Source organism: Peromyscus leucopus, chromosome 23, assembly GCF_004664715.2.
Source record: "Peromyscus leucopus breed LL Stock chromosome 23, UCI_PerLeu_2.1, whole genome shotgun sequence".
Taxonomy (NCBI): domain Eukaryota; kingdom Metazoa; phylum Chordata; class Mammalia; order Rodentia; family Cricetidae; genus Peromyscus; species Peromyscus leucopus.
In genome coordinates this window covers 29,063,289-29,090,436 of record NC_051082.1, presented here as the reverse complement: position 1 = coordinate 29,090,436, position 27,148 = coordinate 29,063,289, and the positions used below count along the sequence as shown (strand labels likewise).

The 27,148-nt window shown below is 58.1% G+C and overlaps 4 protein-coding genes across 9 annotated transcripts in view; 2 read left to right on the top strand and 2 right to left on the bottom strand.

Moving 5' to 3' along the window:
* Window positions 1-2,865, top strand: part of Agfg2 (ArfGAP with FG repeats 2) — a 36,819-nt gene extending 33,954 nt beyond the window's left edge. The window contains exons 13-14 of the mRNA XM_028861443.2: window positions 1,159-1,244; window positions 1,821-2,865. Coding sequence (XP_028717276.1) covers window positions 1,159-1,244; window positions 1,821-1,874 — 140 coding nt within the window. The 3' untranslated portion in view covers window positions 1,875-2,865. The remainder of the gene's footprint in view (window positions 1-1,158; window positions 1,245-1,820) is intronic.
* Window positions 2,866-7,573: 4,708 nt separating this feature from the next.
* Window positions 7,574-10,109, top strand: LOC114686777 (insulin receptor substrate 2-like). The gene is given in 4 exon segments (XM_028861439.2): window positions 7,574-8,531; window positions 8,534-8,812; window positions 8,961-9,944; window positions 9,947-10,109. Coding segments are annotated over 4 exon segments (1,494 nt in total). The 5' UTR covers window positions 7,574-8,371; the 3' UTR covers window positions 10,018-10,109.
* A 719-nt stretch (window positions 10,110-10,828) lies between these two features.
* On the bottom strand, window positions 10,829-12,465 carry Sap25 (Sin3A associated protein 25). 2 transcript variants are annotated; one of them, XM_028861437.2, is made up of 6 exons: window positions 12,128-12,465; window positions 11,879-11,982; window positions 11,692-11,795; window positions 11,476-11,605; window positions 11,279-11,376; window positions 10,829-11,200 (listed from the first exon to the last, which is right to left on the bottom strand). In XM_028861437.2, the coding sequence occupies exons 1-6, from the start codon at window positions 12,277-12,279 to the stop codon at window positions 10,901-10,903; spliced, it is 888 nt and encodes a 295-aa protein (XP_028717270.1). In that variant the 5' UTR covers window positions 12,280-12,465; the 3' UTR covers window positions 10,829-10,900. The 2 variants fall into 2 exon arrangements, with proteins under 2 accessions (XP_028717270.1, XP_028717269.1); XM_028861436.2 differs by having other exon boundaries at window positions 11,879-11,979.
* A 105-nt stretch (window positions 12,466-12,570) lies between these two features.
* Lrch4 (leucine rich repeats and calponin homology domain containing 4) lies at window positions 12,571-24,729 on the bottom strand. Of its 5 annotated transcripts, none has more exons than XM_037198330.1 (18): window positions 24,457-24,727; window positions 20,041-20,185; window positions 19,782-19,908; window positions 19,512-19,617; window positions 16,533-16,669; window positions 16,313-16,425; window positions 16,094-16,193; window positions 15,823-15,913; window positions 15,659-15,735; window positions 15,496-15,575; window positions 15,300-15,401; window positions 15,115-15,177; window positions 14,938-15,041; window positions 14,750-14,833; window positions 14,488-14,573; window positions 14,162-14,299; window positions 13,999-14,076; window positions 12,571-12,890 (listed from the first exon to the last, which is right to left on the bottom strand). In XM_037198330.1, exons 1-18 carry the CDS (start codon window positions 24,674-24,676, stop codon window positions 12,786-12,788), a joined length of 1,956 nt encoding a protein of 651 aa, XP_037054225.1. In that variant the 5' UTR covers window positions 24,677-24,727; the 3' UTR covers window positions 12,571-12,785. The 5 variants fall into 5 exon arrangements, with proteins under 5 accessions (XP_037054225.1, XP_028717263.1, XP_037054224.1 ...); XM_028861430.2 differs by having other exon boundaries at window positions 15,496-15,554; window positions 24,457-24,726; XM_037198329.1 differs by lacking the exon at window positions 12,571-12,890 and adding an exon at window positions 13,157-13,711 and having other exon boundaries at window positions 24,457-24,728.
* Window positions 24,730-27,148: the final 2,419 nt, after the last annotated feature.

Sequence of the window (27,148 nt, the reverse complement as noted above, 5' to 3'; positions counted from 1 at the left end):
TGTGTTTGTTTGTTTGTTTTGAGATAGGTTTTGTAGAATGTAACCCAGGCTAGCATGAATTTATTATGATCGTCTCACCTCGGCCTGCCAGGTGCTGGGATTACATAACTGTGCCGCTGTGCTGGCTGCCTACGATCTAATGCAACAGAAACGCTTTGTAAACACCCGCTAAAGACAAGGAGGGCTCCGACCCGTGTCAGATGTAATCTTTCTTTATATTTTGTTTGGTCGGTTTGGGTTTTGGTGGAGACAGGGTTTCTCTGTGTACTCTGGATGTGCTGGAACTCAGTCTGTAGTCCAGGCTGGCCTCAAACTCAGAGATCCACCTGCCTCTGCCTCCTGAGTGCTGGGATTTAAAGGCGTGCGCCGCCCAGAGGTGTAATTTTTGAATTTACCTCTGTTTACATGTGTGTGTGTCTCTGCGTGAGCATGTGTAGGTACTCCCAAAGGCCAGAAAAGGTATCAGATGCTCTGGAACCTGAGTTGTCATTGGTGAGCTGGCCAGTGTGGGCGCTGGGAACCCAGTGTGGCCCCCTGAAAGAGCAGTATGTACTCTAAACCACTGTGCACAAGCATGCACACCCACACGTAAATACAAATTTAAAATTTTTTAATGTTTTTTTTTTTTTTTTCTGGAGTTGTGGACCGAACCCAGGGCCTTGTGCTTGCTAGGCAAGCGCTCTACCGCTGAGCTAAATCCCCACCCCCCTTTTTTTTTTTTTTTTTTTTTTTGAGACAAGATCCCTATGTAGCCCTGGCTGTCCTAGAACTCACTCTGTAGACCAGGCTGGCCTTGAACTAAAAGATCGCCTGCCCCTGCCTCCCGAGTGTTGGTATTAAAGGCGTGCGCCACCACTGCCTAGCCAAAGATTTTTAAAGGTTTTTTTTTTTTTAGTCCACAGTTGCTTGAATCATAGGAAGATAAACTTGTGTGGGGGGAGACGGGGAGGGAGATTGCCTGAACTGCACACACACAGAGACTCTTTCTGACCAGTAGGGGGACCAGATGAGCTGTAGGTCTGCCCTTGTCGATGACTCCATACTTTTTCTGAGAATTCCGGAAGGGCCCTTCTTGGGTCTTCACTGGGGATAGAGCAGTGGCTCCCCTCCGGGAAGGTGACGGACACACTCAGCCACACGACTGCCCTTGTCTCCTAGGCTCTTCCTTTGGCGACCTGGGACCCTCCAAGCTGGGGCAGAGGCCTCTGAGCCAGGTGTCTGGGATCTCCACCAACCCTTTCATGGTGAGGACCACACTGTGGCAGTGGAGACGTCTTTCCAGAAGATGGTGATGTGGGATAGCTAAGATCCCGTCCTTGAGTGCGTGCGTGTACCCATGCCTCACCGAGGCCAGAGGAGGACTTAGGGTGTCCTCTACCCCTCTCCGCCTTCTCTTCCTCTCACTGAACCTGGACAGTTAGCCTGGTGGTCAGCGAGCCTGCGGTCACCACCCACAGCACGGGGGTTGCAGGTGCACGTGTGACCACACCAGCTTTTTCCGTGGGCGCCGGAGATTCGTGCTCAGGTCTCCGTGCTTGCACAGAAAATGCTACCCACAGAGCCAACACCCCCCCCCCTTTTTGAGACTGAGTCACACTTTGTAGCTCAGACTAGCCTAGAACTCATGATCCTCCTGCCTCAGCTTTCTGAGTGCTGGGTGACGGGGGTATCGCACACCCATCTCCCAGGCCCCCTCTGTATTCCACTCCCTTCACATCCCCTCCATCTCCCGTGCTCTGTGGTCCTCAAGCGCAGTTAGGTTCTGTGGCCTCTACAGTTTCCCCCCCACTAACCTATTAACCTTTGCTCTTTCTTTCCAGACCGGAGCCTCAGCCTTTGCCTCCAAACCTCCAACCACAAACCCATTCTTGTAGCACTGTGTCCTTGGGGGAGGAAGGAGCTCTCCCCTGCCCCGGGGTGGGGGCTCCGCTGTCCCCTTAGAGCCCTGTTGACCATCTGCCTGTGGAGCATTTCTGTGGGTCTGAGGCTGGGGTTGGGCCTGGCTTGCAGGGTTAAGGATCTGGGAACAGGAGAGGCGCTTGAGGCTTGTTGATGAATCAGACCGAGGCCTCCCGCCTGCTCGGCCGCCCAGGGGCTTCCTCCCTGCTCGCTGTCACCTATCCAGGAAGAAGCCCAGAAGGAGCAAAGGCACCCTTCCCAGGAGGCCCCAAACCGTGTATTTCTGTCAGATTAGTCGGTATGAAGACAGCCTCTGCCCCGGCCCTCCTGGCCTGTGGAGAGAAGTCAGGCCCAGCCCGGCAGCCGCCTTCCCCCCTCCCCGAGGGAGCAGCCGCCCCACGCCAGCCTTCCAAAGCTGCCTGGCTCCTCCCAGCTAGAGACCAAGCTGGGAATGTAGGGTAAAGATGAGGCCTGGTGTTGACAGCCCCGGGACTGGAAGCTTCTGGTGTCCAGTACTTCTGTTTTTTTCCTGGCTCAGCCACACCCTCTTCTCCACCTCCATTTCCCTTCCCAGGCTGCCCCCCATCCTGGCACTCAGGATGCAGAGTTTGACCTGCGGAGTCCACGTGCCCGGCTTCTCTCAAGCACTTTAGTTAACTGTGTCATGTTTGGATACCAGTGTTTTATATTTATAGAGAATTTTCTAATATAGCCTATTATATACATAAATATATATGCACACAGATGTAAACAAATACACACCCAGCCATTCTTCCTCTCCCAGACAACCCTTTAACTTGGGGGACTGAGCTGAGTTTGGCGCAGGCCTGTAATCCTTGAACTTGGGGGACTGAGATAGGAGGATATCACAAGTTCAAAGCTAGTCTGGACTATAGAGTGAAGTCAAGGCTGGTCTGGGCAGCTTAGTGAGACTGTCTCAAAATCAACTAAAAAGATAAAAAGTAAAAAAAGTCAGTTAAGGCTAGAATCCAGTAGTGGCTCAGTGGTAGAGCACCAGCCTAGAATCCCCCAGTGAGGGCTGGGTGTGGTCAGTGGTGAGCCCTGCTAGTGAGGGGCTGTGGTGTGGCTCAGTGGTAGAGCACCAGCCTAGAATCCCCCAGTGAGGGACTGGGGTGTGGCTCAGTGGTAGAGCACCTGCCTAGAATCCATGAGGCTGTAGCTCATGGACCCTGCCTAGGCTCCTCTTGTGAATTTGAGGAACAGGGTAACCCCTGTCTGTGCCTGGATAGTAAATCCTGGAGCCCAAGGGGTAGAGGGTGAGCAACCAAATGTCCTCATTCTCTCCACAACACACAAACACAGGAACGTGTACCCCAGAGTCTAGCTAGGCTCTTCCGATAAAAGGGCTGTGATTAGCTGGGGAGTTTGTTCTGTTCTTTTTTTCTCCACATTCCTCCCGCTGCTCCTAAATATCTGCACCAAAGCTTGTTTGGAGGCGATGTTGGAAAAGACTGCATTTGAAAGAAAAAAAAGTGGCTCTCGGTGTCTTGCTTTGTGCCAGCTGGAGTGGACACAGATCAGTCAACGCGACCGATCCTTGACGTGGCTCTTCCGATCCGCACTGCCTGGGCTGATAAACGTGACCTCAACCAAAGGCTGAACTGTACCCTCTGTTAGCAAGAGGAAGGGATGAGGGGGGTCCCCATCTGGGGCGGGAGCTCAGTAGTGGCAGGCAGGAGGGAGGCAGGTGCCACAGGGGAGGGATTTGGTGAGTAAACAGCCCCCTCCCCAGGGCTTCAGAACCTCCAGCAGTTCCTTACCCGAGGCTGCTCACTCAGCAGCCAGGTGTCTGTCTGGGCGATTGTGCAGGGGATAAGAACTCGCCCTCCAGCTGAGAAGAGGCTTGGTGTTGCTGTTTACCCCGGAGAGGCCTGGAGAGGCTCCGCCCTGCAGACCTCAGCCAAGGGTTCCTGGCCCTTTAAACTCTTCATTCTTAGGATTTCTCTGGGCCTTCCACAGGGACCTGCAAAGGGATGTGGGAATTGGGTTATCATTACTTTACTTACCAGACTCTTCTGGAAAGATTTCTTGCTCTTGCTGTTTGCTAAGCCAGGCTTGGCTTTCCTTTTTTGCAACAAGATTCAATCCTTCGCTGTTTCCTACAGGCCTGGCCTCCTCCCTCCTTCCCTCTCCTGGGAGGGGGGAGGAGGGAGGTCACCCAGCTGGCCCCTAGCCTTTGTACAGATTTTTCCGTATTTTTCTGTTTCCCGTCTGATTTTTTTCTTTCTTTCTATTTATTTGTTTGTTTGTTTGTTTTTCGAGACAGGGTTTCCCTGTGTAGCTTTGCACCTTTCCTGGATCTCACTTAGTAGCCCAGGCTGGCCTCGAACTCACAAAGATCCACCTGCCTCTGCCTCTGCCTCCCGAGCGCTGGGATTAAAGGCGTGCGCCATCACTGCCCGGCTTTTTTCTTTCTTATGGTCATCCTTAGGGTCACTCTGTTCCCCACCACCACCAAGCCTGTGTAGCTCAGCCTCCTCTGCCTCCCAAACACCAAGGTTCCCGGTGTGTGGCGTGTGCCCCCTGCCAGGCTGCCTCTGTTGCTGCTGCTGTTTTGGGGCCAGGATCTTGCTGTGTAGCCCTGGCTTGCCTGGAACTCGCTCTGTAGCCTGAGCTGGCCTCAAACTCCTGATGAGCTACCACACCACACTGTTTGAGCTACCACACCGTTTTACGAGGTGCTGGGGATCAGGCCCAAGCTTCCTGCATCCTGGGCAAACACTCCCGAAAGAGCCACGTCTCCGGGTGCTCCCCTTTCCCCTCATTCCGCTGCTCTCAGCCAGGAGTGAGGGCTTCCACAGTCCCAGGCTTCTTTCACCCAGCTTCCCTCACTCTGGCTCCAGATCGCTTCAGTTTTAAAGGGCCCTAAAGCGAGGCCCCTTTTCCCTGGGCCTAAGTCACACTGTGCTGTATCCCAGGGACTTTCCTGTCGCCCACTTGCTGCGGGGGGCCAGGACCTGCTGGCTGCCGTCTGTCTGTCCTGGTCCCTGTCTGACAGGGACCCTGGCCAGCACTAGATACTAGGCTGAGAATCTGCCCTGGCTTAGCCTCTAACATCCCCTGGGCACAGGCTGAGGCTGGGGCAAGGCAGGGCCCAGCACCCTCCCCGATACAGCCTCTCCAGACCAGTGGCAAAACCCAGTGGAAACATCCCAGATTGAGTAGGCCTGTCTTCCTCTTTGTCAGCCTCTCCTGACCACTGTAAATCTAGACAGGTGTGTGTGCCCACGTGTGCACACACACATGCACACACAGGCTGGCACTGCATTTGACTCACACACTGGCCAGGTCCTTCCTACAGGCCCTGGCCAATGCTCTAGCATACTATGCAGGTGACAGCCCTCTGGCTCCGGGGCCCATCTGTCAGCCGGTCACCCATGGGTAGCCTCTGTGGGTAACAAAGCTGGAGCTGAACCTCTGGAATTTTCTCCACATGGGACCCACAGAGTGGGATGATTGATGGAACTCATTATATAGCTTGGTCCTGTCCACCCACCCTGCCCCAGCCCACAACATACACACCCAGAGAATAAGCCATCCCAGGGACTATCCACAGGCTCCGCTAAATGGATTCCTACCCCTGCTAACAAAATTCATAACGTCGTGTGCCCTGAACCTAGCAGGGCCCCAAATATGCCACTGCCTGGGTTGCTGGGGTTTCAGATCATAAAATATGTCAAAGCAGGGCCAAGAGCAGAGTTGTTGCTATGGCAACTGAAGTAAGCCAGGCTTTTCCTGGTACCCAGCAGACCAAGTCACCTGGCACTGTTTACATCTAGCTCTTGCTAGTCCACACCCCAGGTCCTTGGATAACTGCTGCTTCCTGCTTTATCTTTTACCCAGCGCTCCAGGGCTGAATGACACAGAGCGTTTGGAGCCGTCTCTGTGACAGCAGATGGGATTTCACAAGGACAGATGTTTGCAAGATGACCAGGTTCAGGGAGGCAGGAAGAGATAGAGACCCTTCCTGGAAAGCTTCAGATCAGTCCTGAGGGGGTGAGGCTGTTTCCCTTGAGATGGAGACCTGTTTGCCACCACACACCTCAGGCTAACAGCTGCCGGGTCCTGCCGTCCACACCACCCATCTCACTTGGGGGCTCTAGAGTTGCGGCTGTGGCTTCCATGTCCAGCGTTCTATGCATCCTGAGGACCCAGCTCAAGTCACAAACTTGCAAAAAGCGCTTTATCCGCAGGGCTGCCTTCCAGGGCCTACCAGCTGGACTTTGAGCTTTTCTCTCTGCCCTGGGTGGGGCTCTGGCTGGCTGGGAAGCACCTGGGCAGGCCCCAGGCACTCGATGCCCATACGGATGATGAATGTCGGTACTGGGTATCTGCTCTCAATGCGGCGTTTGGAAAGGTGTTCAGGTGCCCAGCTCAAGTAATTTCTCCAGTATTCCAGATTACAGGTGGGCCCTGGGCCTCTGCTTGGGCCGCCCTTGGACTAGCCTGAGAAAAAGACCCAAGTTCTGCTGCTTCTGTTTACTTGTTAGATGGGCCTTTTCTTCTCTATGCCTTCAGCTTTCCCCACGGGGATTTTGTTGGTCACAGCACTGGGGGGTCACCGTGTCTGCTTAGACCCCACTGCTTGTCAACTGCGCTGTGACCGACTGCACCGTACCACTCCTACCCCTCGATCTGTACCAGTGCTCCTAGTACGGAAAAACAAAAGATCCAAGGGGCTGGGAGATAGGTCGGTTGGCGGGGTCCTCGCTGTGCAAGCCCGGTGGCCCGTTTGATCCCCAGAATCCACGTAAGAGTGGGATTCATGGCATGCGTCATAATCCCGGCACAGTATAGCAAGATATAAATATATACAACTACCACTAGCCGGGCAGCGGTGGCACACGCCTTTCATCCCAGCACTTCCTGACGAGGCCAGCCTGGTCTACAGAGTGTGTTCCGGGACAGCCAAGGCTACAAATAACTAGCTTTGAAGCTCCCAGCCCAGCGTGCCCTGAGTACACGGCACAGCGGCAGAAAGAGACCCTGCTTCAACAAGACGGAAGGCACGAACCAACTTCCCAAAGTTGTCCTCTGACCTACACGCGCAGGCAACCTGCACAACACACATAATACATATTTTAGAAGCTGGGCGTGGTAGCATGCACTTGTAATCCCAGTGCGGGGTAAGTGGAGTCCGACAGATCTCTGGGGCCTCCTGGCCAGCTAGCCTAATCTTTTAGCCAAGTTCCAAGCGGGTCAGCCTGTCTCAAAAACAAGGGGGCTAGCCAGGTGGTGGTGGTGCACGCCTTTAATCCCAGCACTCGGGAGGCAGAGGCAGGCGGATCTCTGTGAGTTCGAGGCCAGCCTGGGCTACAGAGTGAGTTCCAGGAAAGGCACAAAGCTACACAGAGAAACCTTGTCTGGAAAAACCAAAAAAAAAAAAAAAAACAAAAACAAGGGTGCTGGCTCTTGTTGATACCAGAGGTCGTGCTCTGACCTCCACAGCCATGTGCACTCACGGTGTGTGTACGCATATGCAGTCTGACCTCTGACCCCACCCTAACCTCTCAGGATGCAAAGGGTCACGAGGCATCTCCCACAGAAACCTGGCTTCTGTGACCACAGCCGCTGTCTGGTTCAGGTCAGCATTCTGACTTGGTGGTGAGGGGAACTTTGAAGGTGTCCCTGAGAAAGGACCTCCTCTTTCAGTGGCATTCAAGTCGAATGCAGAGGAGTCGGGTGGGTACGGGGCGTGACCAGGGGCCCGTCTACTCGTGTCCCTGTCCTGGGACATCCAATCGCCCCAAACTCTTTGAGGAACCGCAGTTAGAAGCTCTGCAGCGGTCAGCAGCCATGCTCTCTGGATGACTGGGGAGCCAAGGCACACAAATCACCCCTGGGTGGGAAGGAGAGGGACACTCCGGGTAGAGGCTGAGCGGGTGGCTCCGGCCTGGGGAGCTGGTGCCGTCGTCGGGATGGCCCGCTAGGCCGCTCTTCGAATCCCTCGTCCCATCTCTACCAAGCACAGCGCTTCTGCACCCTGGTGTCTGGCGTTCGGGATTGCCCGAGGCCGCCCCAGGCCGTACTCCTCCACCCCCATATCCCGTCAGCTGATTGGTGGAGACGCCCGCACACTCCCCGCCCCTGCGAAAGTTCGGTCCCAGCGGTGCAGGGCTCCTACTCTAGCCGGTGGGTCCCAAACTCAGATTCCGGCGCTCGGGCGTGGGAGGGTTAACTTGAAGGGGTGGAGACGCCAACGGCGAGACTGACCAGCTGGGTCAGCTTAGACCTAGGAGTCCTGGTGTCACTGGCCACCGGGACACACTCACGCTGGTGCGCAGGCTCCCCGTGCGCCAGACTTCAGGGCGGGAGAGGGCGTGGGGAGATGCAGGGTCACTAGACCGTTGCCATCTCCCAGGTCTCTGCTCCTCGTCCCCAGCCGGTGGTGGCTCAGGGGACCCTATCCGAATCGGTCCTTCCGAGGGCGCTTGACTGCCTTTGGCTGGAGATGAAGCCGGCAGGTTCGGGCCCCACAGCGGGTCCCACGGTCTCCCCCGGGGCCGAGTCCTCCGACGCGTCCCTGGGCCCGCCGTTTCCCTGGCCCTGCCCACCCGACGTGCGGCTCTGTGGCCACCTGCGGAAGCAGAAGTCCCAGCGCCGCCGCTTTTTCGTCTGCGCGCCGACCCTCCGCGCCTGGAGTGCTACGAGAGCGAGAAGAAGTTCCTGGCCGGCGGCTGCCGCCCGCCGCGACCCCGGCGCAGCGTGAGCCTGGAGGGCGCCTGCACCATCAGCAAGCGCGCCGACGCCCGCCAGCGCCACCTGATCGTCGTCTACACCAGCGACAGCAGCCTGGGCGTCGCGGCGGCCAGCGAAGTGGAGCAGCAAGTGTGGTACAGCGCCCTGCTGGAGGTGCGCGCCTCCGCCGCTGCGGCTGCCGCCTCGGCTATGGGTGAGCCCCGGGCGACGGGGAGGGCAGGGGGGTGCCAGCTCAGCTCATCCAGAACCCGTCTCCCCCAGATCACCGAAGGTTCAGATCTCAAGCTTTCACGCGTCTTGGTTTCCTGGGGGCCTCCCAGTGACTTGCCTGTTCTCTCCAGGTCTCAGTCCCCGAGAGGCCCCCGAGTCTTGGATCTTCGCCCCGTTCCAGGACGTCTGGCCTGTGACACTGCGGTCCAAGGGGCTGGGCCGAGCCCGAGGCCTGAGCAGCGGCAGCTATCGCCTGTGCCTGGGCTCGGGGTCCCTGAGCCTCCTGCGGAAGCCAGGAAGCAAAGGCTCCAGAGACAGCCGGGCATCGCCGCCCCCGGCCCTGCGCCTGTCCTTGCTCAGCGTGCGCCGCTGCGGCCATGCGGACTCCTTCTTCTTCCTGGAACTCGGGCGCTCAGCGCCCACGGGTCCCGGGGAGCTGTGGATGCAGGCGCCTGATGCAGTGGTGGCCCAAAGCATTCACGAGACCGTCCTGGCTGCCATGAAGAGGCTGGGGAGCAGTGGAAGCAGTGGGAAGGATGAGCCACCGTCCGGAGAGCCTCCCAAGAGTGCTTCTGCAGCCCCTGCCCCGGCACCCTATGAAACCCCTACTTCTGCAGCACAACCACGAAGCCCCGGTGAGAGAGAAAAGCAGGACTACCTCAAGGCCTTGGAAAGGATGAGGCCCGCCCCCTCCTACAAGGGGCTAGATCTGGATGGGGACTATATCGCCATGGGAGTCAGGGATGACTACGTGCACATGGGGGGAGGAGAGGCTGGTGACTACATGTGGATGGCACCCCCAGGCCTTCCTCCCACCCCTGCCAGGGTAGCTCTGGGCAAGTCGCTTCAGGATTCTGAGGGCACAGAATACATGCCCATGAATAGATTCTTTCCAGGGCCTTTGTACTACGAGCTCAAGGCCAGGGAACCCGAACCTGGGCATCAGGGTTTCCCCCGCAGCACTAGGGACAGATGGGGACCCACAGAGGCTCAGACCCACTCTTCCCAACGTTCAGAACTATCTGGGGACTACATGTACATCCCAGACTATGTAGGAATGAACAGTGCTAAGCCAGGGTCTCTGGACAACTGCCTCAACTACGTGGACCTGGACCTAGTCCCCCCTTGGAGGTGCCCGGAGCAGCCCCCCGGGAGAGCCCACATAGCTACGCCAGCATCAAGTTCTAGAACTGTGGGAGATGGTCCGGGGAGGAGACCCGAGCACTGGTCAGGGAAGAGAGGAAAAGAGGAGAAAAAGTTTCCAGCTCAGCTCCGGCATGCAAGGGGCCCTGCAGCCACCAAGTCCCTTGCTGGCTGTCACTTCCAGCTAAGAAACCCTCGGGAAGAGATTCTCCCCAGAAATTAGACTCTTACAAAGTTCTAGACCCTCTCTCTGCCCCAACCCCCAAAAACCAAACAAACAAAACCCCCAAACCTTACAAAGTGTGGGCCCTCTCAGCCGAACCCCCCTGATCTTATCCCCCTGAGGAATTCCTACAGAACTGGTCTCAAGCTAGCTGTGGCCAAACCATGGACGAAGATCCCCACCCCAATTTGGACAGTCTGTCCCCTCACAGGCTGGCAGCTGACACTAGATGTCACTGTGTCCTCTGAGCCCAAGAGCTATCCTCACTCAACTTTTCCAAGTCAGAGAGAACCGAGAACCCCAGCTCAAAATCGATGGGAGCATCAGGCATCTCGTCAGAGCCCCCCCAGCCACCTGCCCCTGAGTCCTTCTCTGGTGCCAGTCAGGCTCACCTGCCCCTTCTCGGGGCCTGGCCGAGCTGACCAAGTCCTTGCTTCCTAGAGCACAGCCCAGTCACATCCGGTGGACCCAACCTCCCCATTAAAGGTGCTCTGCACCCTGACTGTCTCGGCTCAGTGGATTTCCCCACCCCAAGTAGTGGGCGACGGTGAGTGAGGAGACTGAAGGAAGGCGTGGGGGGAATGAAGGACCCCGCCTCCTCCGCGTCCCATGGCCCACTGTCCCCGGCTGCAGTCTGGTTTGCAAACGAACGGATTTATTGTCAACGGAACAGCTTGTGGGAAGCCAGCACTCAGGAGGGAGGGACTATGAACAGTGGGTATCCGGGCTCTGCGTGGGGCACGGGTCAGTGCCCCCACAACAGCTCTGGCCACCCCTGGGGCCTGGGCCTTCAGCGGCAGAGACAGGGTCTGGGCAGCTGGCAGAGGTCAGAGGGCCTGCCGGGGCCTGAGAGCGCGGCTCGCTCTGGCTCATCTGCAGCAGGCCAGTGAGGGCGATCATCTCGGCTTCGCTGAGCCAGGCGGAGGAGCAGGCCTGGGATGGCGAGGGCCGCACCGAGGAGGACACGATGGGAGGTGGGAGCAGCAGCCTCCGAGCGCCCACCGCCTGAGGACACGGGAAGGGAAAGTTGTCCTCCGGGCCTCGCGGAGGAAGGGGGAGAATGAAGGGGCGCACTCTTCTTACCTGCTGAGGGGGCTTGGACAGGTAGAGGGGAACACGCTGCCCACAGGGGAGCAGAGGGTCCAAGAGAAAGACATCGTCATAGCTCGTCACCGGGAGCCCTGAGGAGGAGAGCCTGCTGGCTTGGCGGCCCGGCCTCCCTTCCCAGCCCTCACCGCAGCACCAGCTTCCCGAGTGAGCCGAGGCGCCTCCCACAGTACCTGCATCCCTGGCCACCCGCTCTTCTGGATGCCCTGAGGTAGGGATGCGACCCCAGGCGTCATACATAGGCCAGGAAGGATGACACAGTGTCCTGCTGGACAAAGACACGCCCGACCCACAGCCGGGCCCCTGTGGAGAGCAGGAAGTGACTGAGCTCCATCTCCTATGGCACCTCCTGCTCCCCGGAGACAGAGCCCACACGTCTCCCAACTCACCACCAGCTGAGGTCTGGCATTAGCCTCGTGGCTGGGATCCCAGAGTGGCAGCGGGGTCATCCTCGAGGTGGTGACCGGGGCGGTCACCTGGGGAGAAAGAGGTCCTACGAAGGAGAGGGAGACGAGATTGGAGCAGGCTCTGCATCCCCGGGGCCTTGTGGGTAAAAACAGCAAACCTGGTGCCTACCTGGGGCTTCTTCGGCGGCGGCCTGCTCGGGGGCCAGGCGACTGGAGGGCGGCGACGGCCTTGCTCCGGTCTCAGACGGGCTGAGCGCCCGGGGCCGTGGGCTGCTGTGCGGAGGGAAGGACATGCTCTTCCACGCGGCCCTTCCCAGGGCTGGCCGGGGTCAGGGCCGGCACCCCAGGCCCAGGGCGACCTCGGCCTGGGTCTGCAAAGTGCCCAGGGCGCCTCCTAGCGGCCGCGCCCCGCCCTCACCTGCCCTGCGCGGGCGTGCCGGGCTCCTCCGTGGTTTCCTCCCCAGAGCTCCAGTCTCCGCCGCCGCTGCCGTGGTCACCGGCTGTGGAGAGGCCTGGCTCCCCCGCCGCCTCCCCCCGGCCTGTGCCCCACGGCCCGAGCCAGGGCAGCATTGTGCGTGGTGGGGCGCAGGCACCTCGGCTGGCCGCCCGCCCGCCCGTCCGCCCGCCCGCGGCCCGACTACATGGGCGCCCACGTCTCAGCCGACCCGAGGCCTCGCCACGACGCCTGCGCCAGAGCGCCCACAGCCACGTGGTGCGCTCCCGCCAGCTTCTCGAGGGCGCCCCCTGGCGGCAGAGCCTTGGGGCACTTGTGCCCGGGCAGCCCTCGGCCCGCACGGAAACAGGGGGACCCAGGTCCCCAAGATGCTCGCGCACGCACGCACGCACAGACAGGCACACACCTGAGGGCCGACCCGCAGGCCTTGGGCTTTTCTTTATTGGGTTCGCACAGCACTCTTCACCCAGACCCGGGGTGCACCCCGCAGCCTAAGGGCGGGGGTACCCAAGCCCGCTACACGCAGGGCCGTGGTCACCAAGTCCTTGTTCACTGGCAAGGCCAGGTGTCGTGTTCCCAGGACAGGTCCGGCGTGGCTGGGGCCAAGCGCCCCACCTCTACCCTAAGGCTGTTCCAGAAGTGCGTGGAGGACAGCAGCGATGTGAGGGAGGCCCCTTCCAGGGGCCCCCTCCTCTTCCAGGATGTGGTGGGGCTGGCACAGGGACTCCTGGGGGGAGGGCCAGGTTAAGTCTCCCCTGGCCTTCCCCAATAGGTGGGCGGGGTGGGGCGCGCCTGGTAGACACTGCCCCATGCCTGGGCAGACGGCACACGGAAGCTGTCAGCACATGACGGAGGGGGACACAGAAGGCTCAGGGCAGGAGAGGCCTGACATCTCCAAACAAACGGAACCGCTGGGACAGGCAGGCTGACGGACACGGAGCCCAGGCAGGCAGGGCCGGCGGCGGCGGCGGCGGCTCACACGAGACACAGAGGTGACGGTCTATACAGTTTATACACAGAACCAGGGGCCCACGACGGGCCCGCACCCTACAAATATAGAGTTCTCTCTACAAAACAGAGATAATTTAGCTCCCCTAGCAGCCAGCAGGGGGAGGGAGGGAGGAGGGAAAGGACCCCAGGTCTGTCGCCCTCTGGGGGACAGGGCTGGTGGGGACATGAAGGCACCGTCAGCACTAGAGGTAAGGGCTACTGTGGGCACTGGGGGGCTCCTGAGGTCAGTGTCTGTGAGGGTGCACTAGTGTCTTTGGTAGGGCTGAAGGCACTGCGGGGGGGGGGGGCGGTGACTAGGACTATAAATAGAAGGTGGGGAAGGAAGGGACAGCGTGGGTCCTAGGAGCCCAGGAGCCGAGTGTAGACGACATAGAGCAGCAGCATGGAGACCACGTAGAAGAGGAGGAAGCCACCCAGACCGGAGGAGGGCGGGACTGGGAGGGGGGCCTTGCCCCCCACCAGGATCACAGCCCCCAGTATGGTCCGCAGCCCCTGGGTGGTGCCCCGGAGGAGATCCGAGGGCGAGCACAGGTCAGCCTGGGAGGGAGGGCAGGGCAGATGGACAAGGACAATGACAGGGGTTAGCAGCATCAAGCCACAGACCTTCCCACCCTCGCCCTCGCACACCAGGAGCACAGCCAGAGCCATGCGGACATGCGGACATGCGGACATGCAGGACAGGGAGCCAGGAGGCGGGCGGGCGGGCAGGAGCCGTGAGGATGGGCCCGGGACACATGCTTCGGGAGAACTAGATCCCCTGTGGATGGAACTCCACCCGCGTGCACGGTATTCAGCTGAGCCCAGAGCAAAGAGCACCCCCATACCTCAGGCACACCCATTTTTCGACAGGCTTCTAAGAAACTCTCCACGTTCTTCCGAGACTTGAGGGCACTGAGCTTTGGCTGAAGGTGGGGGAATGGAAGAGTTTGGAAAGGCAAAGCCACGCACCCGTCCCATGCCCTCCTCCTCCTCCGGGCTCCCACTGACCACGGCAGGTGAGGGCACATGAATGAAGGGGACAGAGCGGGGCCGCAGCTGGTTGGCTAGCTGGCAGAGGATGACCCCGTTGGCGAGGGCCTCGGCCAGGTCCTCAGGCAGGGGCTGCTGCAGCCGGGCCTCGAGGAGCTGCAAGCGGAGACAGGAGGAGCAGGTGAGTCAGCGGGACTCACTCCATCCCTTCCCCTCCTCAACAACAGTTCTGGGACAGGAAAGAGAAGTTGGGGGCTGTGGGCACAGGTCCTGAGGGAAGAAAGGGGAAGGAGGTCCATGCTGGGTCAGGCCTCTGCCTACCCACGTCTCTTTGCTCTGCTCACCTGGCGAAGTTGGGACATGAGCTCCTTCTCGTCGAGGGTCTGAGGAAACGGCCGCGATCTCACCACGGACTCAGGAGAGGAAGGGCCTGGGGAGCAGGGAGGACAGGGATAGCTCGGCCTCCCGGGTGGACTTTGGAGGCAGTTCCCAGACTCATACCAGCACCGCCTGTGGGATTTTCCACGAGAAGGGACAAGACCCTGAGAGACTCAAGCCCCAAGCGACAGGAGTCCTGAGATTAGTGCCACAACGGCAGACACTCACCAGAGCCGCTCTGAGAGGATGAACGGAAGAGGAAGCTGTTTGGTCTCTGAATGGAGCCCAGCGGCCTGGGAACAGGAGCTGTCACTGGGGAAGCCAGGGGCAGCAAGAGAGACCCCTCAGTGGCCCACTTCTTCCTTCAGGCCTGTGTCCCAAGCAACCCCAAGCCACCTTCTAAACCACTGTCCTACCTGGTCCAGATACAGGAATGGAGTCCTGGGAGATGGGGGGCGGTGTGGGAGCTCCCTGCCCCCCTGAAACTCCTAGCTGGGTAGCACTGGACTTCGGTGGGCCACTGAAGAAAAAGAAGGGACTCAGAGAGGGCCTCGAAGGCGGCGTAGGGAGACGGGTCACGGGAGGACACCTACTTGGAGGCGGCCTGCGCAGCCGAGGACGAGGCGCCCGCGGCTCTGATCCCCCGCTTAAGGACACTGCAAGAAGAGGGGCAGGCGTGAGCTCTACGTTCAGAACACAAGCCTGAGGGGTGGCCTCTGCCCGCGGTCCAGCAGCCCCAGGCCCTCCCGCCCTCCCCTGTCCCTGGGGGGGTCCCCACCCCCCACTCTGCTGCTGCTGCTGCTGCTGCCTCCGCTCGCGCTCCTGCCACAGCTGCAAAGTGTCTGGGCGCCGCCTCTCCTCCCCTGCAGGCTCCTCCCGCCTGTGGAAGACAGCCCGAGAGAGACCTGTCAGGTGGAGGGGGTCCCCAGGACTGTTGCCCACGGGGCAGAGGTGTGGGCGTGGGGCTCAAGTACCTGCTGGCCCATGTCTTCTCCACATCTGCTACAAGGCTCAACTCAGCAGGCAGCTGCTCCTGAGGACAGAGCAGCAGAGGCTGAGGAAGGCCTGGCCCCCGGCTTGCTCTGGTGTCCCCATGGAGTACCCTTCCCCTGGACAAGGGACATCACGGGCCCTCACCTCAGCTGCACCCCGCTCTTCCTCTTCCCCAGGAACATGGCTGTCAATAAAGTCAATCTGCTCGGGGTCTCCATCGCCTGCAAGGCCAAGGCACGTTAGCGAGCCAGCAGGAGGGCTTCCAGGCTCACCCCCACCCTCGCCTCCTGACAGACTCCCTCGCTCACCAGGGCCGTCGTCCCTCTGGTGTCTGGGCCCCCGGGGCTCCCGGGCCAACTCTGAGATCCGGAAGGACAGCTCTGAAAAATCATCTGTGGACTTTAAGGCAGAGACGGGACATGGGCTCTCTGCAGGGCTGAGACCATATGGGGTCCCACACCGGGGACGGGGGAGAGCCAGCCTCTTGGGGAGAGAGGGAGGAGGTGCCTCTTACAGGGGATTCGGTCAGGGTCCTCAGTGCCGCGTCCCCCAGCGGTGACACCCCGCCGGTGTCCTCACCTCGTTTCCCGACCACCGCTTGCTGCCGCTGTCAACACTGTGGAAGCCGGAGTCCAGGCCACCATCATACCGGCGTCCCGGAAATAAGTCCTCGGCAGGGCTAGAGCAGCCAGGGGGACCTGGTCAGCCCCAATGCTGGCAGCACCCTCCCCTCCCCTGGAATCCAGGGGTGGTCTCTGGTCCCGAGAAGAGGACTCCTTCCCTTACCAAGGGCCTTACCAAGGACTAAAACTTGGGGGGCGGGAAGGGACCAGGTCCCCGAGGGCAGCTCCCCGACGCCCGGCCTCCATCGTTAAGTACTTGAAGATGTGAAGTTTCCCCTTCAGACAGATCTGTGTGGGGGCACAGGCATGAGAATAAGGTGGCTCCCCAAGCCTTACTGGACCCTCCCATGCTAACAGCATCACTGTCCTCAAGGTCCACCCAGACTGCACCTCACCTGGGCAGGCGGGCTCTGGAGGGGGTTGCTATCCAGCAGAATGACCTGCAGGTGCCTGAGGCGGCAGAAGGAGACCGGGATTCGGGAGACACGGTTACAGGAGAAATCCAGGCGGACCAGAGGAAGGTCCCCCAGCTCTAGGGTTGGGCAAGGGGAGAGTTAGGAGAAGCCCAGGCCTGAGGCCTTGAGTTCTCTTCCTTGTCTTTGGCCCTGGCCAGCCAGTCACTCCTGGCTCCATCATCCAGACTCCCACCCTGGCTGGCTCAGTTCACTTACCAGAAACCACCTGCTCCTCTCCCCACTCCCAGCCGAGCCAAGCCCTGTCTGTGGGCTTCAGCTGCCGCGGAGCCCTGTGCGTCCTCCTCCCCTGGCAGCCCCCACTGAAACCCACTCTACCTTCTCAAGTGAGCAGCACAAGACACAGACCCAACTGACTCCTGCACAAAAGCCTCCCATACCACACAGCCATGGCTGCTGAGGTCGGGTGGGTATGGTGTGCAGAAGAGCACACAATTCAAGGCCAGCCTCAGCGACATAATAGTGCGTTAGTTCAAGGCCATCCTGAGCTACACGAGAGCCTCAATCAATCAATCAATCAATCAGGAAGCCTATTTTCAAGCTTTACCTCTTCTATGAATCTTCACATACTTCAGGGATTGGAATTCACTGTTCCTTCATACTCAAGAAGCATTTTGCTTGGTCTTTTATGGCCCCAGGGAGAACTCCCTGTTTTATGCCCCTACTGCTATGACTAACTTTCAAGCATTAGATACTTACTCACCAAATCCCTGACACTGGTGTTCTGAGGTGGGATCGACAGGAGGGAACGGGGTCATGGGTCTCTCAAGGCATGAATGGAATGGGCTATTCCACGGGTGGATTCATGGATTAACGGACCATTAAGAAGTGGCCTTTTCAGCCGGTGGCGGTGGCGGTGGCGCACGCCTTTAATCCCAGCACTTGGGAGGCAGAGGCAGGCGGATCTCTGTGAGTTCAAGGCCAGCCTGGGCTACCAAGTGAGTTCCAGGACAGGCACCAAAACTACACGGAGAAACCCTGTCTCGGGGGAAAAAAAAGAAGTGGCCTTTTCTCTGGCACTCTTGCTCTGTGCTGCCCTGTGCTGCCCTGGTGACACCCACAGACATGTGATACTTGCACATATGAATGTGTAGGTACCCACAATAAATAAATAAATAGAAATAAATGTTTTTAAAAATTACATTACTTGGTCCTCAAGCCTCCAGTGCTGGCTCACACTTACAATCCCAGCACTTGGGAGGCTGAGACAAAAGGCGCATCACAAGTGAAGGGCTAACCTGGGCTTCAGGGTGAAACCCTATCTCAAAAACCAAAGAAATAAAAGGAGTGCTGGGTACACAGCTCAGGTGGTGGAATGCTGACCTGGAAGCATGAAGCTCTAGGTCTGGTCCTCAGTACTGCAGAGGTAAAAGCAGGAGAAACAGGGGTTCAAGGCCATTCTTGGCTATGTATGGAGTTGGAGGCCACCCTGAACTACAAGAGACAAAGAACAAAAACAAAAAAAAAAAACAAAACAGAAAGAACCAAAAAAAAAATCCAGCCAAACAAAACACAAAATTCTCAAAGAACAAAACAAAAAACAAAATTCTAGCCAGGTAGCACACGCCTTTAATCCCAGCACTTGGAGGCAGAGGCAGGTGGATCTCTGTGAGTTCTAGGCCAGCCTGGTCTACAGAGTGAATTCCAGGGCTACAGAGTGAGATCCTGTCTCAATTCAACAAAACCAAATTCCTTAGCTTCAGTTATTTCGTTCCAGTAAGAGAAAATTAATTAAGACACTTAACAGACTTGGCAGGTGGGCAGCAGAGGCAGAAGGGGCAGAAAGAGGCAGGACAATGGGTAAGTGGGTGACCACTGCTCTTGTTCTTCCTGCCGCCCTCGAGTTTGTCTTTCTAACTGCATCCATGCTGTATCCTGCTCCCCGTCTCCATGCCTTGCATATGGTGCTCCTTCCTCTGCCTGGATGAAGGATGGGACGCTCACTTCCTAAGGTCTGAGCTTCGGGGAGACGTGACTTCCCAGAAGAGCCCTCTTCTCCCTCACTCTGGGCTCCCTAGCCTCCTGCTTTAGCAGGTCCCTATGAATGCCTGTCTCTCCATTAAGCCACTACACCTTTGAGGGCTGTCTCAGATCTCAGTCACATCTATCGCCCCACCTGAAACACAGGAAGCACACATACCTGGCTGAGCAACAAGCCTGCTTCCCAACAGACCATCTGGTACGTCATAATTACCTCATTAAACAGGGCTGCCTAGACTGTCATGTCAGGACCCCCACCCCGACCCCCGCCCAAGTTCAGAGTACTTGAGAGCTCTTGCTGGGCTGGGTGCTTGGGTGGGCCTTAAGGTCCCTTCCAACCTTAGGATTGATTCTACAGGTGACTGATTTCACGCCTACCCTTCTTTCCTAGCCTGTTCCCACATAAAAACAGAACTGGGAATCCTCGCCTTCCCAGCCTCAGAGGGTTGCCATGGTCAAGAGCAAATACAACTGTTGACTGTTTGCTTTAGCTACTGAAGATCCCTGAGCAACTAAGGCAAGGGTATTTTTAAAAGAGTTCTTGCCTGTGACTTCTCCAAGGTAGAAGCGTTATTTCAGATTCATGTTTCTGCCCCTCACCATGTCACGTGTTGAAATCATAACTTCACAGTGATTGGTAGGAGAAGCGGGGCCTCTGGGTGGTAAGCAAGGTCACGAGGCAGAGTCCAGAACAGATTAGCATCCTTATACCACAGAGCTCAGAGACCCCAGGAGCTCTCTCTGCTCTGTGAGGTAAGGAGCCCGTGAGGTGGGACCCTAACACCACGTGACCACATGGCACCCTGATCTAACGGTGGGAAGCGACAGTGCTATTCAGAGCCCCCCCCCCCACACACACACACACACGGCATCTTCGTTACAGCAGGCACACCCCCATCCTCCGGGCTCCCTTTTCCTTACCATCAGGCAGGGCACTGAGCTGGTTCCTCCGAACATTGAGATCCCGCAGGGCGCGGAGGCTACACAGCTCCACCGGGAGAGACTGCAGCTCATTGCTGCTCACGTCCTAGGTCAGAGAAGGCGCCATCAGCCCAGGAGCGGCGGAAGTCGCTCTGCCGTTGTTTCTCCCTGGCCACTTGTCTTTCGTCCAAGCCTTTTCCCAAGGGTGCTTTCTACCCTTCTCTAGCTACCCCCAAAAGTCCCTCTTCTGCCCTTGCCCCTGGTTCTCACAAGCTGCCGCAGGCTTCCTAAGGTGCTGATGTCTGGAGGCAGGGCTCCTAGCTTGTTGTTGCTGACAATAAGTACTCGAAGGGGCAGCTGGCAGATGTAGGGTGGCAAGGAGGAGAGCTGGTTCCGGCTGTGGAGGGAGAGAGGTAGCGGGCTCACTCCTCAGGCAAGGCACCCGGCACTGGGCCTGCTCTGGGGACCAGGAGGACCTCTCAGGGCAATGGCACTGGTCTTGGAGGCCAGGAGAAGACGCTCCCACTACCTGAGGTTGAGGTAGGTGAGGGCTGTGAGATTCCCCAGGGCTGGGTTCAGGCATCTCAGGCAATTGTGGTAGAGGCTCAGACCTTCCAGGGACACCAGCTGGCACGCAGCCTCAGGCACCTCGGGAAACCGGTTCCGAGACAAGTCTAAGGAAAGTAAGGGTCAGGAGAGGCTCAGCCTTGCACAAGGGGACTGAGTGTCCCCTGATCCAGTGCCAGCTCCTGAGCCCCCGCTGACCGAAGAAATCAGGCCCCTAGGGCTGAGGAGACAGCTACGTGGGTAAAGCTGTTGCCCGTGAATGAGGACTGAGCTCCAGCCCCCAGAACCCACATATAAAAAGGCAGGTGTGGCAGGGTTCACTTGCAATCCCACACTGGAGAGGCGGGGCTAAGTGGCTCCTTGGTGCTCAGTGGCCAGCTGGGCAGACAGCCTGGCTGGTTCAGTGACCAGGTCAGTGAAGAGACTGCTTCAAAGACGCAGAGTGGGTGGCACCTGACGGACAGCTGAGACCGAGCCCCTCGCCTCCACAGACGTGTACACACACACACACACACACACACACACACACACACACACGTTCAGCACGTGGGCTGCCTGGGGAAACAACAAGCCTTCTACAAACTGAAGCACGTTACAAGCACAACCAGAAAGGCCAAGAGAAGGCCAGAGGGATACCGAGTCAGAGAAGCCGACTTGAGAGGGTACAACGGACCATAAACATCATCTTTATTACAAATGAAGCCGCATGGGGTGGCTCACGTCTCTAACTCCAACCATCAGAACCGCTGAGAGAGGAGAATCAAGAGTTCAGGACCAGACAGCTTGCTAGAGCCTGTCCACCCCCACCCCACAAAATCAGACAAATGAAGACTTCTAGCAGTGTGGCGGCAGGGTTCTGTGACGCTGTGGTCCCTGTGTTCTGAGATGTCAGGAGAAACGAACGGCGAAGATCCCAGAAGGGGAGACGGCTCAGGGAGCAAGCACACTCACGACACAGCACTCGGACCTGAGATTAGAGCCCACGTTCACGTAAACGCTGGGCACGGGTGTGCACCTGTGACCTCAGTGCTGGGGGACTGGCTGGGAGTCAGAAGACGTTAGTGGGGCCTGTGGCTGCCAGCCTAGCTCCAGATTCAGTGAGAGAGGCCCTCTCAAGACAGAAGGTGGAGAGGGATGGACCAGCACAGCCAGCATCTTCTCCTGGCCTCCATACACTCCTGAACTTACTCTCCCCACTCCCTGCCAGAAAAAAGCTGCGTGGGGCTGGACGATCAATGGGTCTAGCACCAGACAGCTCTGGATGGGAACCCAGCGAGAGAGAGAGAGAGAGAGAGAGAGAGAGAGAGAGCGAGCGCGAGAGCGAGCAGTTGAAACAACAGAGAGAGGACAGGTAGGAGAGGTGAGGTCAGGGGATAATACAGAAAGAAGCCTCTGGGGGAACCACAGGGAGGGAGAGCCAGCCCTTCCTCCCAGCGTCAACCTGTTTTCAACCCAGGCAAGAAAGCAAGAACGAGATAGACCCCAGCTCTCGGGACACTCGGCCAGCTTTTCCTCACCTCGAGAACCAAAGGACTATGTCCGTCTAGCGTCAGGGGGTCTAGGAGGGAAAGGCAGCAGGCTAAGCTGGAGCTGGGAAGCGCGTTCTCAGAGTCCTCGAGGTCCCTCCCACTGGACTCCCTTGTCCCCAGGCTGGCTGCCTATTCCAACCCCAGCTGTCTTCCTCCACCTCCTCTGACAGGGCCCAGGCTCAGTCTTTGCATTTACCTTAAGCAGAGCAAGCAGCAGAGGTGAGGAAGGAAGAGCCTTCCTCCCTTATCTCAGTGCTCACTGTGGCCCTGCCAGAGGCGAGCCTGGGCTTCCCTGCAGTGTGGACACAGACCACAGACCCCCAGAAGCCTGTGTTTCTGTTTGGTCTGTGCGCATGCCCTGGGAGGTGTCTGGGCTTTGGAGGGGAAATCCCAGGCAAGAGACATTGTGAGCTTCTTTAAGGGCCTCCTTAGTGGGGGTAAAAGCTGAGAGGAGGGGAACTGGGGATAGTCCCTGAGGAAATGCATCTTGTGACAGGAAATGGGGTAGAAACAATCCATTGGGTTGTGGCTTGTAGGATCTGTTTCCCAGGGGATATTAGCCTGATGCCCTACAAACTGCTCACTCCTCTTCTCTGCCCCAGCCTTAGTGAACACAGAGCTAGTGTGGGAAAAACAGTTCCAGAGAGAGTGGTGGAAGGCCTGCATCTGGTCCTCCACCCATGCCCGACACCTGCCTGTTCCCTCTGTGCCCACAAATGCATAAGAGAGAGAGAGAGAGAGAGAGAGAGAGAGAGATAGAGAGAGAGAGAGAGAGAGAGTGCGTGCATACATGCGTGTGTGTGCATGTTCACTGGAGTGGAGACCACGTTAAGATGGGATAAGGGGGAAGGGGTAAAGGGGCAGAAGTCAGGGGCGGAAGGAGCCCAGGCTGGAGGAGGCCGGGCTTAGGGGCACAGGATGTGGTCTGTGGGAGAGTGATCTACACTTCTCCTTTGCTGAGGTGCCCTCCCCCAACCCAGCTCTCTACCAGTAGGCCAAGGGAACACAGTCCTCCAGTGTCAGGAGTGGCCACAGAGGAGGCATGCAGGGGCAGAGCAAGCAGGAGACGTTCAGAACAGTCCAGCAGCACAGCGCTAAAGTACTTGGTCTGGGTTGGAGAGCGAGGGGATGTGGAGGACAGGGCACCGGGCAACTCTGGGCTTCATTCAGTACCCCATTTCCTGTCACCCCTCCCAGGCTAGGAGTACCCAGCCTGGAGAGAGGAGACAGGCCAGCTGGACATAATGGAACCCACCTGCCTAGAACCTGGGCCCCGAAGAGACTGAAGAAGGCAGAGGGCTTTGAGGATTTCCCACTTTACCTCACAAGTGAACCTGTACCGGGGAGCCCTAGCTGCGCCCTCAGCCGGAATGCTGGAGGAGGCGGCTGGGTGGGGGCAGGGGCTGGGAGGGGCTAGGAGTGCTCGGTAGTTTTCCCCAAGAGTCCACTCACTGAGACAGAGCCCTGAGGAAGTAAAGAAAAACATTTGGTCTTTGTCAAAAAACAAGCAAAGGGGGGAGGGGAAAGGGAACAGACGGCCAGTGTCACACAGCTGCTGAGGTCAATCTGGAGCTGGGGGGCTGGGGGGACCTGGGAGGGGCAAGAATGGCTCGTGGGGCTCACCCATTCCCAGGACTCACTCAGCGGTATGGGGGAAAGACTTTAAAAACAGAGATTTAAACTTTTTCTCTCCAGAGCTGTAAGGGGAGACGGTGGCCCAGCCAGCGGGTGTGACTGCAGGTGGGCAGGCACCTGCTGGAGCAACGTGCTCTTTGATCCCGCCTTGGAGCTGAGAGGCGCAGAAAGGGGCCCTGGCGCTCCAGCCTAGACCGGGGTGGGGCTCCCGGAATGCAGTCCTGTGTTCTGATCCCCACCCTCAGCTGCCAGCCCAAGTTCATAGGCTGCCTCCTAAGCAGCTGAAGCCTGACTCACCTGTCACAGTACAGTCCCCAGGGCCTGGCCATCAACAGACACAGGGTGGAGGGGACACGATTAGAGGGATCACACACACACACACACACACACACACACACACACACACCTCTCAGGGTGGAGGGGACATGATTAGAGGGATCCTGAGGGCGGGGACTGGAAAGAGAGTCTCCAGGAGGTCAGCACTCCCAACTAAGAGATACAGTTTCCTTCCTTTCAGTAAACTGCCTCAAGTTCCTCCCCTGAGGGAAAAGCAGAACCTGACATGGTAATTCTAGGGTTCCTATGAGGTCACAGGCTGCACAGTGACCTCACAGAGGCCGGAGGAAGATACAGGAGACGGTGGTAATAGATGGAAAGTTAACAGCGGGGGATTCACTTCTTTCCCACAGACGGGCTGGGGTGGACGCGGGAGAGGGTCTGGGACTCGAGGAGACTAGGGTACAGCAAGCAGGAAGGTCGGGTTGTTAGGGGCGATCCTTGGGAAGGAGATAACTGGGGCAGGGGGATCGAGGTGGTGCGGAAGGAGTTGGAAACGACCAGAAGGATGAAAAATGCAGTGACTGTTGATTATAAGTGGGGGCTTGCTTTAAGGGCCCATGCGATCTAGGGCTGAAGAAGCAGCCAGGTGAGGGGCGGGACCGCGCTACAGGTGCGCAATGTGCAAATAAAGGGGAGTCTGCGAGAGCTCGGCCGAGAGTGGTGTGTGCACGCTTGAGGCCAACTCATTGTGCAGTGGTTCTGCCACGGCGGGGCGGGGAGGTCGCGGGCTCGGTGCCAACCCCGGGGGGCGAGCCCTCACGAGTGCCAGGTGGAGGGGTGGGCCTGCTCCGAACGCGAGGCGGGGCTATGCAAATGAGGGGTCGCGGTCCCGGGTGGGTCCCCTCCTCCTCTCCGCGGGCACCGGCGCAACTCACCAGCCTGGGTGATGTCTGACAGGTCGTAACTGCGGGCCGCGCCCCGCGGGAAGTGCTTCAAACGCCGGTTGGACAAGTTCAGGGTCCCGGTGGCCACCGCCTCCTCTAGGGCTCGCTCTGCGCTGCGGCTCCCGGGCAGACCAGGAGACCCTGGCACGGAGACGGCAGCTGCAGCTTCCTCACCCCCGGCGGCCAGTGGGCCCGCTACCACCGCCGCCATCCGCTCCCGGCGGTTCCCGCTGCCTGACTGACGGCACCGGCCGGCCCGCCCCGCCCCTCCCCCACCTCCGAGCCGCCGTAGTCGCCTCCGGGGGGCGGGAGCGAGGGTCAGGAACCCCGCGGACCAATCACGAGCCAGAGACGCGTTAGAACAGCCCAATCGGAACGCGCCGAGGAGGTGGAGCTTCTCGAGTCTCGACTCGGCTGAGGGACGGGAGGGGGTAAGTGCGGACCCTCGCCAACGGCCGCGGCTTCTGGCCGGCCCGCCCCGCACAGCGACAACCAATCACAACTCTGGAGGCGAGAGATGGAGCCAATGAGACGCACCCAGGAGGCGGGGACAACCGCGCTCAACTTCAAGGCATTAGAGACCCAGAGACCGCAAGCCCGAGAGTCCGGCCCTCTTTCAAAGGGGGCCAATTGCAATCTAGAGGCGGGCGAGTGACTGTCAAGACCACCAATTAGAACCTCGGAAGGGCACCTGTCCCGGCCTCTTCTCTGAGGGACGGCTCCGCCGACCAATAGCGTAGGTGAGGAGAAGGTGCTTTTCACTAAACAGGAGGCGGGGGAACTAGAATTTTTGAGACGCAGGTAAAGCCCGAGAACGCGACGTGCTGGGCGGGCTGACAATGCAGAGTTAGCTAGAGCTGGGTCCCAGCTGAACGTGCTGGGGAGCGAGCCAGCCTCCGGGAAGTGCGGGAGGGAGAGGCGGGCCCCGGGCCAGCGCCCGGGCTGTTGTCTTAACAGAAGGGACCGTTTCCGGTCGTGCAGACTGAGTCCCAGCGGGGGACTCCAGGGTTGACCGGTGCGTGAGGGGCTTTCCAGCTCAGGCTGGGAAAGTCTCCAGACTGCCAGCTCCACCGGAGACCTCCCGGACCAAACTCTGGAGACTACGAAAGATCTCAAGATCGTTGTTTTCTGTTTGTTTTGTTGATTTTTTGGAAACAGTTTCTCTGTGTAGCCCTGGCTGTCCTGGAACTCGATCTGTAGACCAGGCTGGCCTCGAACTCAGAGATCCGCCTGCCTCTGCCTCCTGAGTGCTGAGACTAAAGACGTGCGCCACCGCTGCCCGACTAAGATCTTCGTGAAACTGATGCTGAGCAAATCTCGGGCCTCCTCGTGGGACTCTTTGCCCCACTTTCATAATGCACTTTGTCTATTGGAAACCTCTTATTTGAAGCCGGGTGTAGTGGCAATGAGCCTGCCATGCCAGCATTTGCAAAGTTGATAGGAGGATCAAGACTTCGGGGTCAGGTCATTCCAAGCCAGCCTGAACATGAGACCCTTGTCTCAAAACTAAAGTGTTTTTTTTTTTTTTTTTAAACTTCTTGAGGTGAAATGGAGTACAGAAAAGGATCCCAAATGGAAGAGGCAGTAAAAGAATACCTCTTTTTTTTTTTTTTTTTTTGAGATTTATTTAGTTTTTAAAGAATGTTAGCATTTAATGAACCTCCCTGCCTGGCTTCCAGCCAGTAGGAAACAGACACCCCCAACACCTTTGATCTCCTCAGCTCTTCTGTTGCAGAATTTGGTCTTTACGATGATGACAGACTGCTTAGCCTGCTTTCCCATCCCCAGTCCCACCACACCAGTGACAAGAGCGGCTCCAGTCTTGGTTTTTGGCAACATTACCCGAGTCTGCTCACTGATCAGTGTCCACAGTTTATCCAGGTGGACAGTTCAGCCGAAGCTCTGGTTCCTCTTTCAGTGGTAATGACTCATTATACCAGCTTTCCCAGGGTCACCTGGGTGATTCTGTCGAAGTTGATCCTGTGACGAGGCATGCCATTAGCATCCCCTTTCTCCTCCTGGACGAATCCGGTACTTACCAATGTGGCTTAGGCTCACATGGTCCCAGAATTCCACAGTCTTTCCTCAGTCTGGGTGGCATGGTGGCCTAAGGAGAGGGAGACTGGCTTTTGAGACAAGATCTCACCTAGCCCGGGCTGGCCTCCAGCTGGCTATGTAGCTAGGAATGACGGCGCGCTCTTCCTGCCTGGAAAGTGCTAGATTACAGGTGTGCACCATCGTGCAAGGCTCACTTAGCTTTAAATCCTCTGCAGTGACACAAGACCCCAAGTCTGCTTCCTGGGCTGCCTGACCACCGGTAACTGAAGTTGCTTTCTCCTAAGTCATACCTGCTATGCTAATGTGCCTCAACGTTTATCAAATTATTAAAATTTGGGGGCTGGGGGGAGTTTAGCTGGCTGCTCTTGCAGAGGACTGTCTGAAGCAGCCCTAGAGTGGCTCCCCGTATCTAGCTTGAGGGCATGTCCAGTGCTCTCTTCCGGCTGCCACGGGCGCTGCACGCACATTCCTCCACATACACCCCGGCACACACCATGAAAAAGAAATCAAATCCTAGGAGGCTGGAGAGAAAGATGGTTCAGAGGCTATGAGCACTTCGGCCCTTGCAGAGGACCCAGGCTTTGTTCACAGCATTCACATGGCGGCTTACAACCATCTGAAACTC

Coding starts and splice junctions, on each gene's coding strand:
- Sap25 (XM_028861437.2), bottom strand. CDS start 12,279: ATGCTGCCCTGGCTCGGGCCGTGGGGCACAGGCCGGGGGGAGGCGGCG. Junction 11,606..11,691: donor ATGCCAGACCTCAGCTGGTG/GTGAGTTGGGAG, acceptor TGCTCTCCACAG/GGGCCCGGCTGTGGGTCGGG. Junction 11,377..11,475: donor GCGGGTGGCCAGGGATGCAG/GTACTGTGGGAG, acceptor TCTCCTCCTCAG/GGCTCCCGGTGACGAGCTAT.
- Lrch4 (XM_037198329.1), bottom strand. CDS start 24,676: ATGGCGGCGGTGGTAGCGGGCCCACTGGCCGCCGGGGGTGAGGAAGCT. Junction 15,402..15,495: donor GAGAAGACATGGGCCAGCAG/GTACTTGAGCCC, acceptor TGTCTTCCACAG/GCGGGAGGAGCCTGCAGGGG. Junction 15,042..15,114: donor GCTGCGCAGGCCGCCTCCAA/GTAGGTGTCCTC, acceptor CTTTTTCTTCAG/TGGCCCACCGAAGTCCAGTG.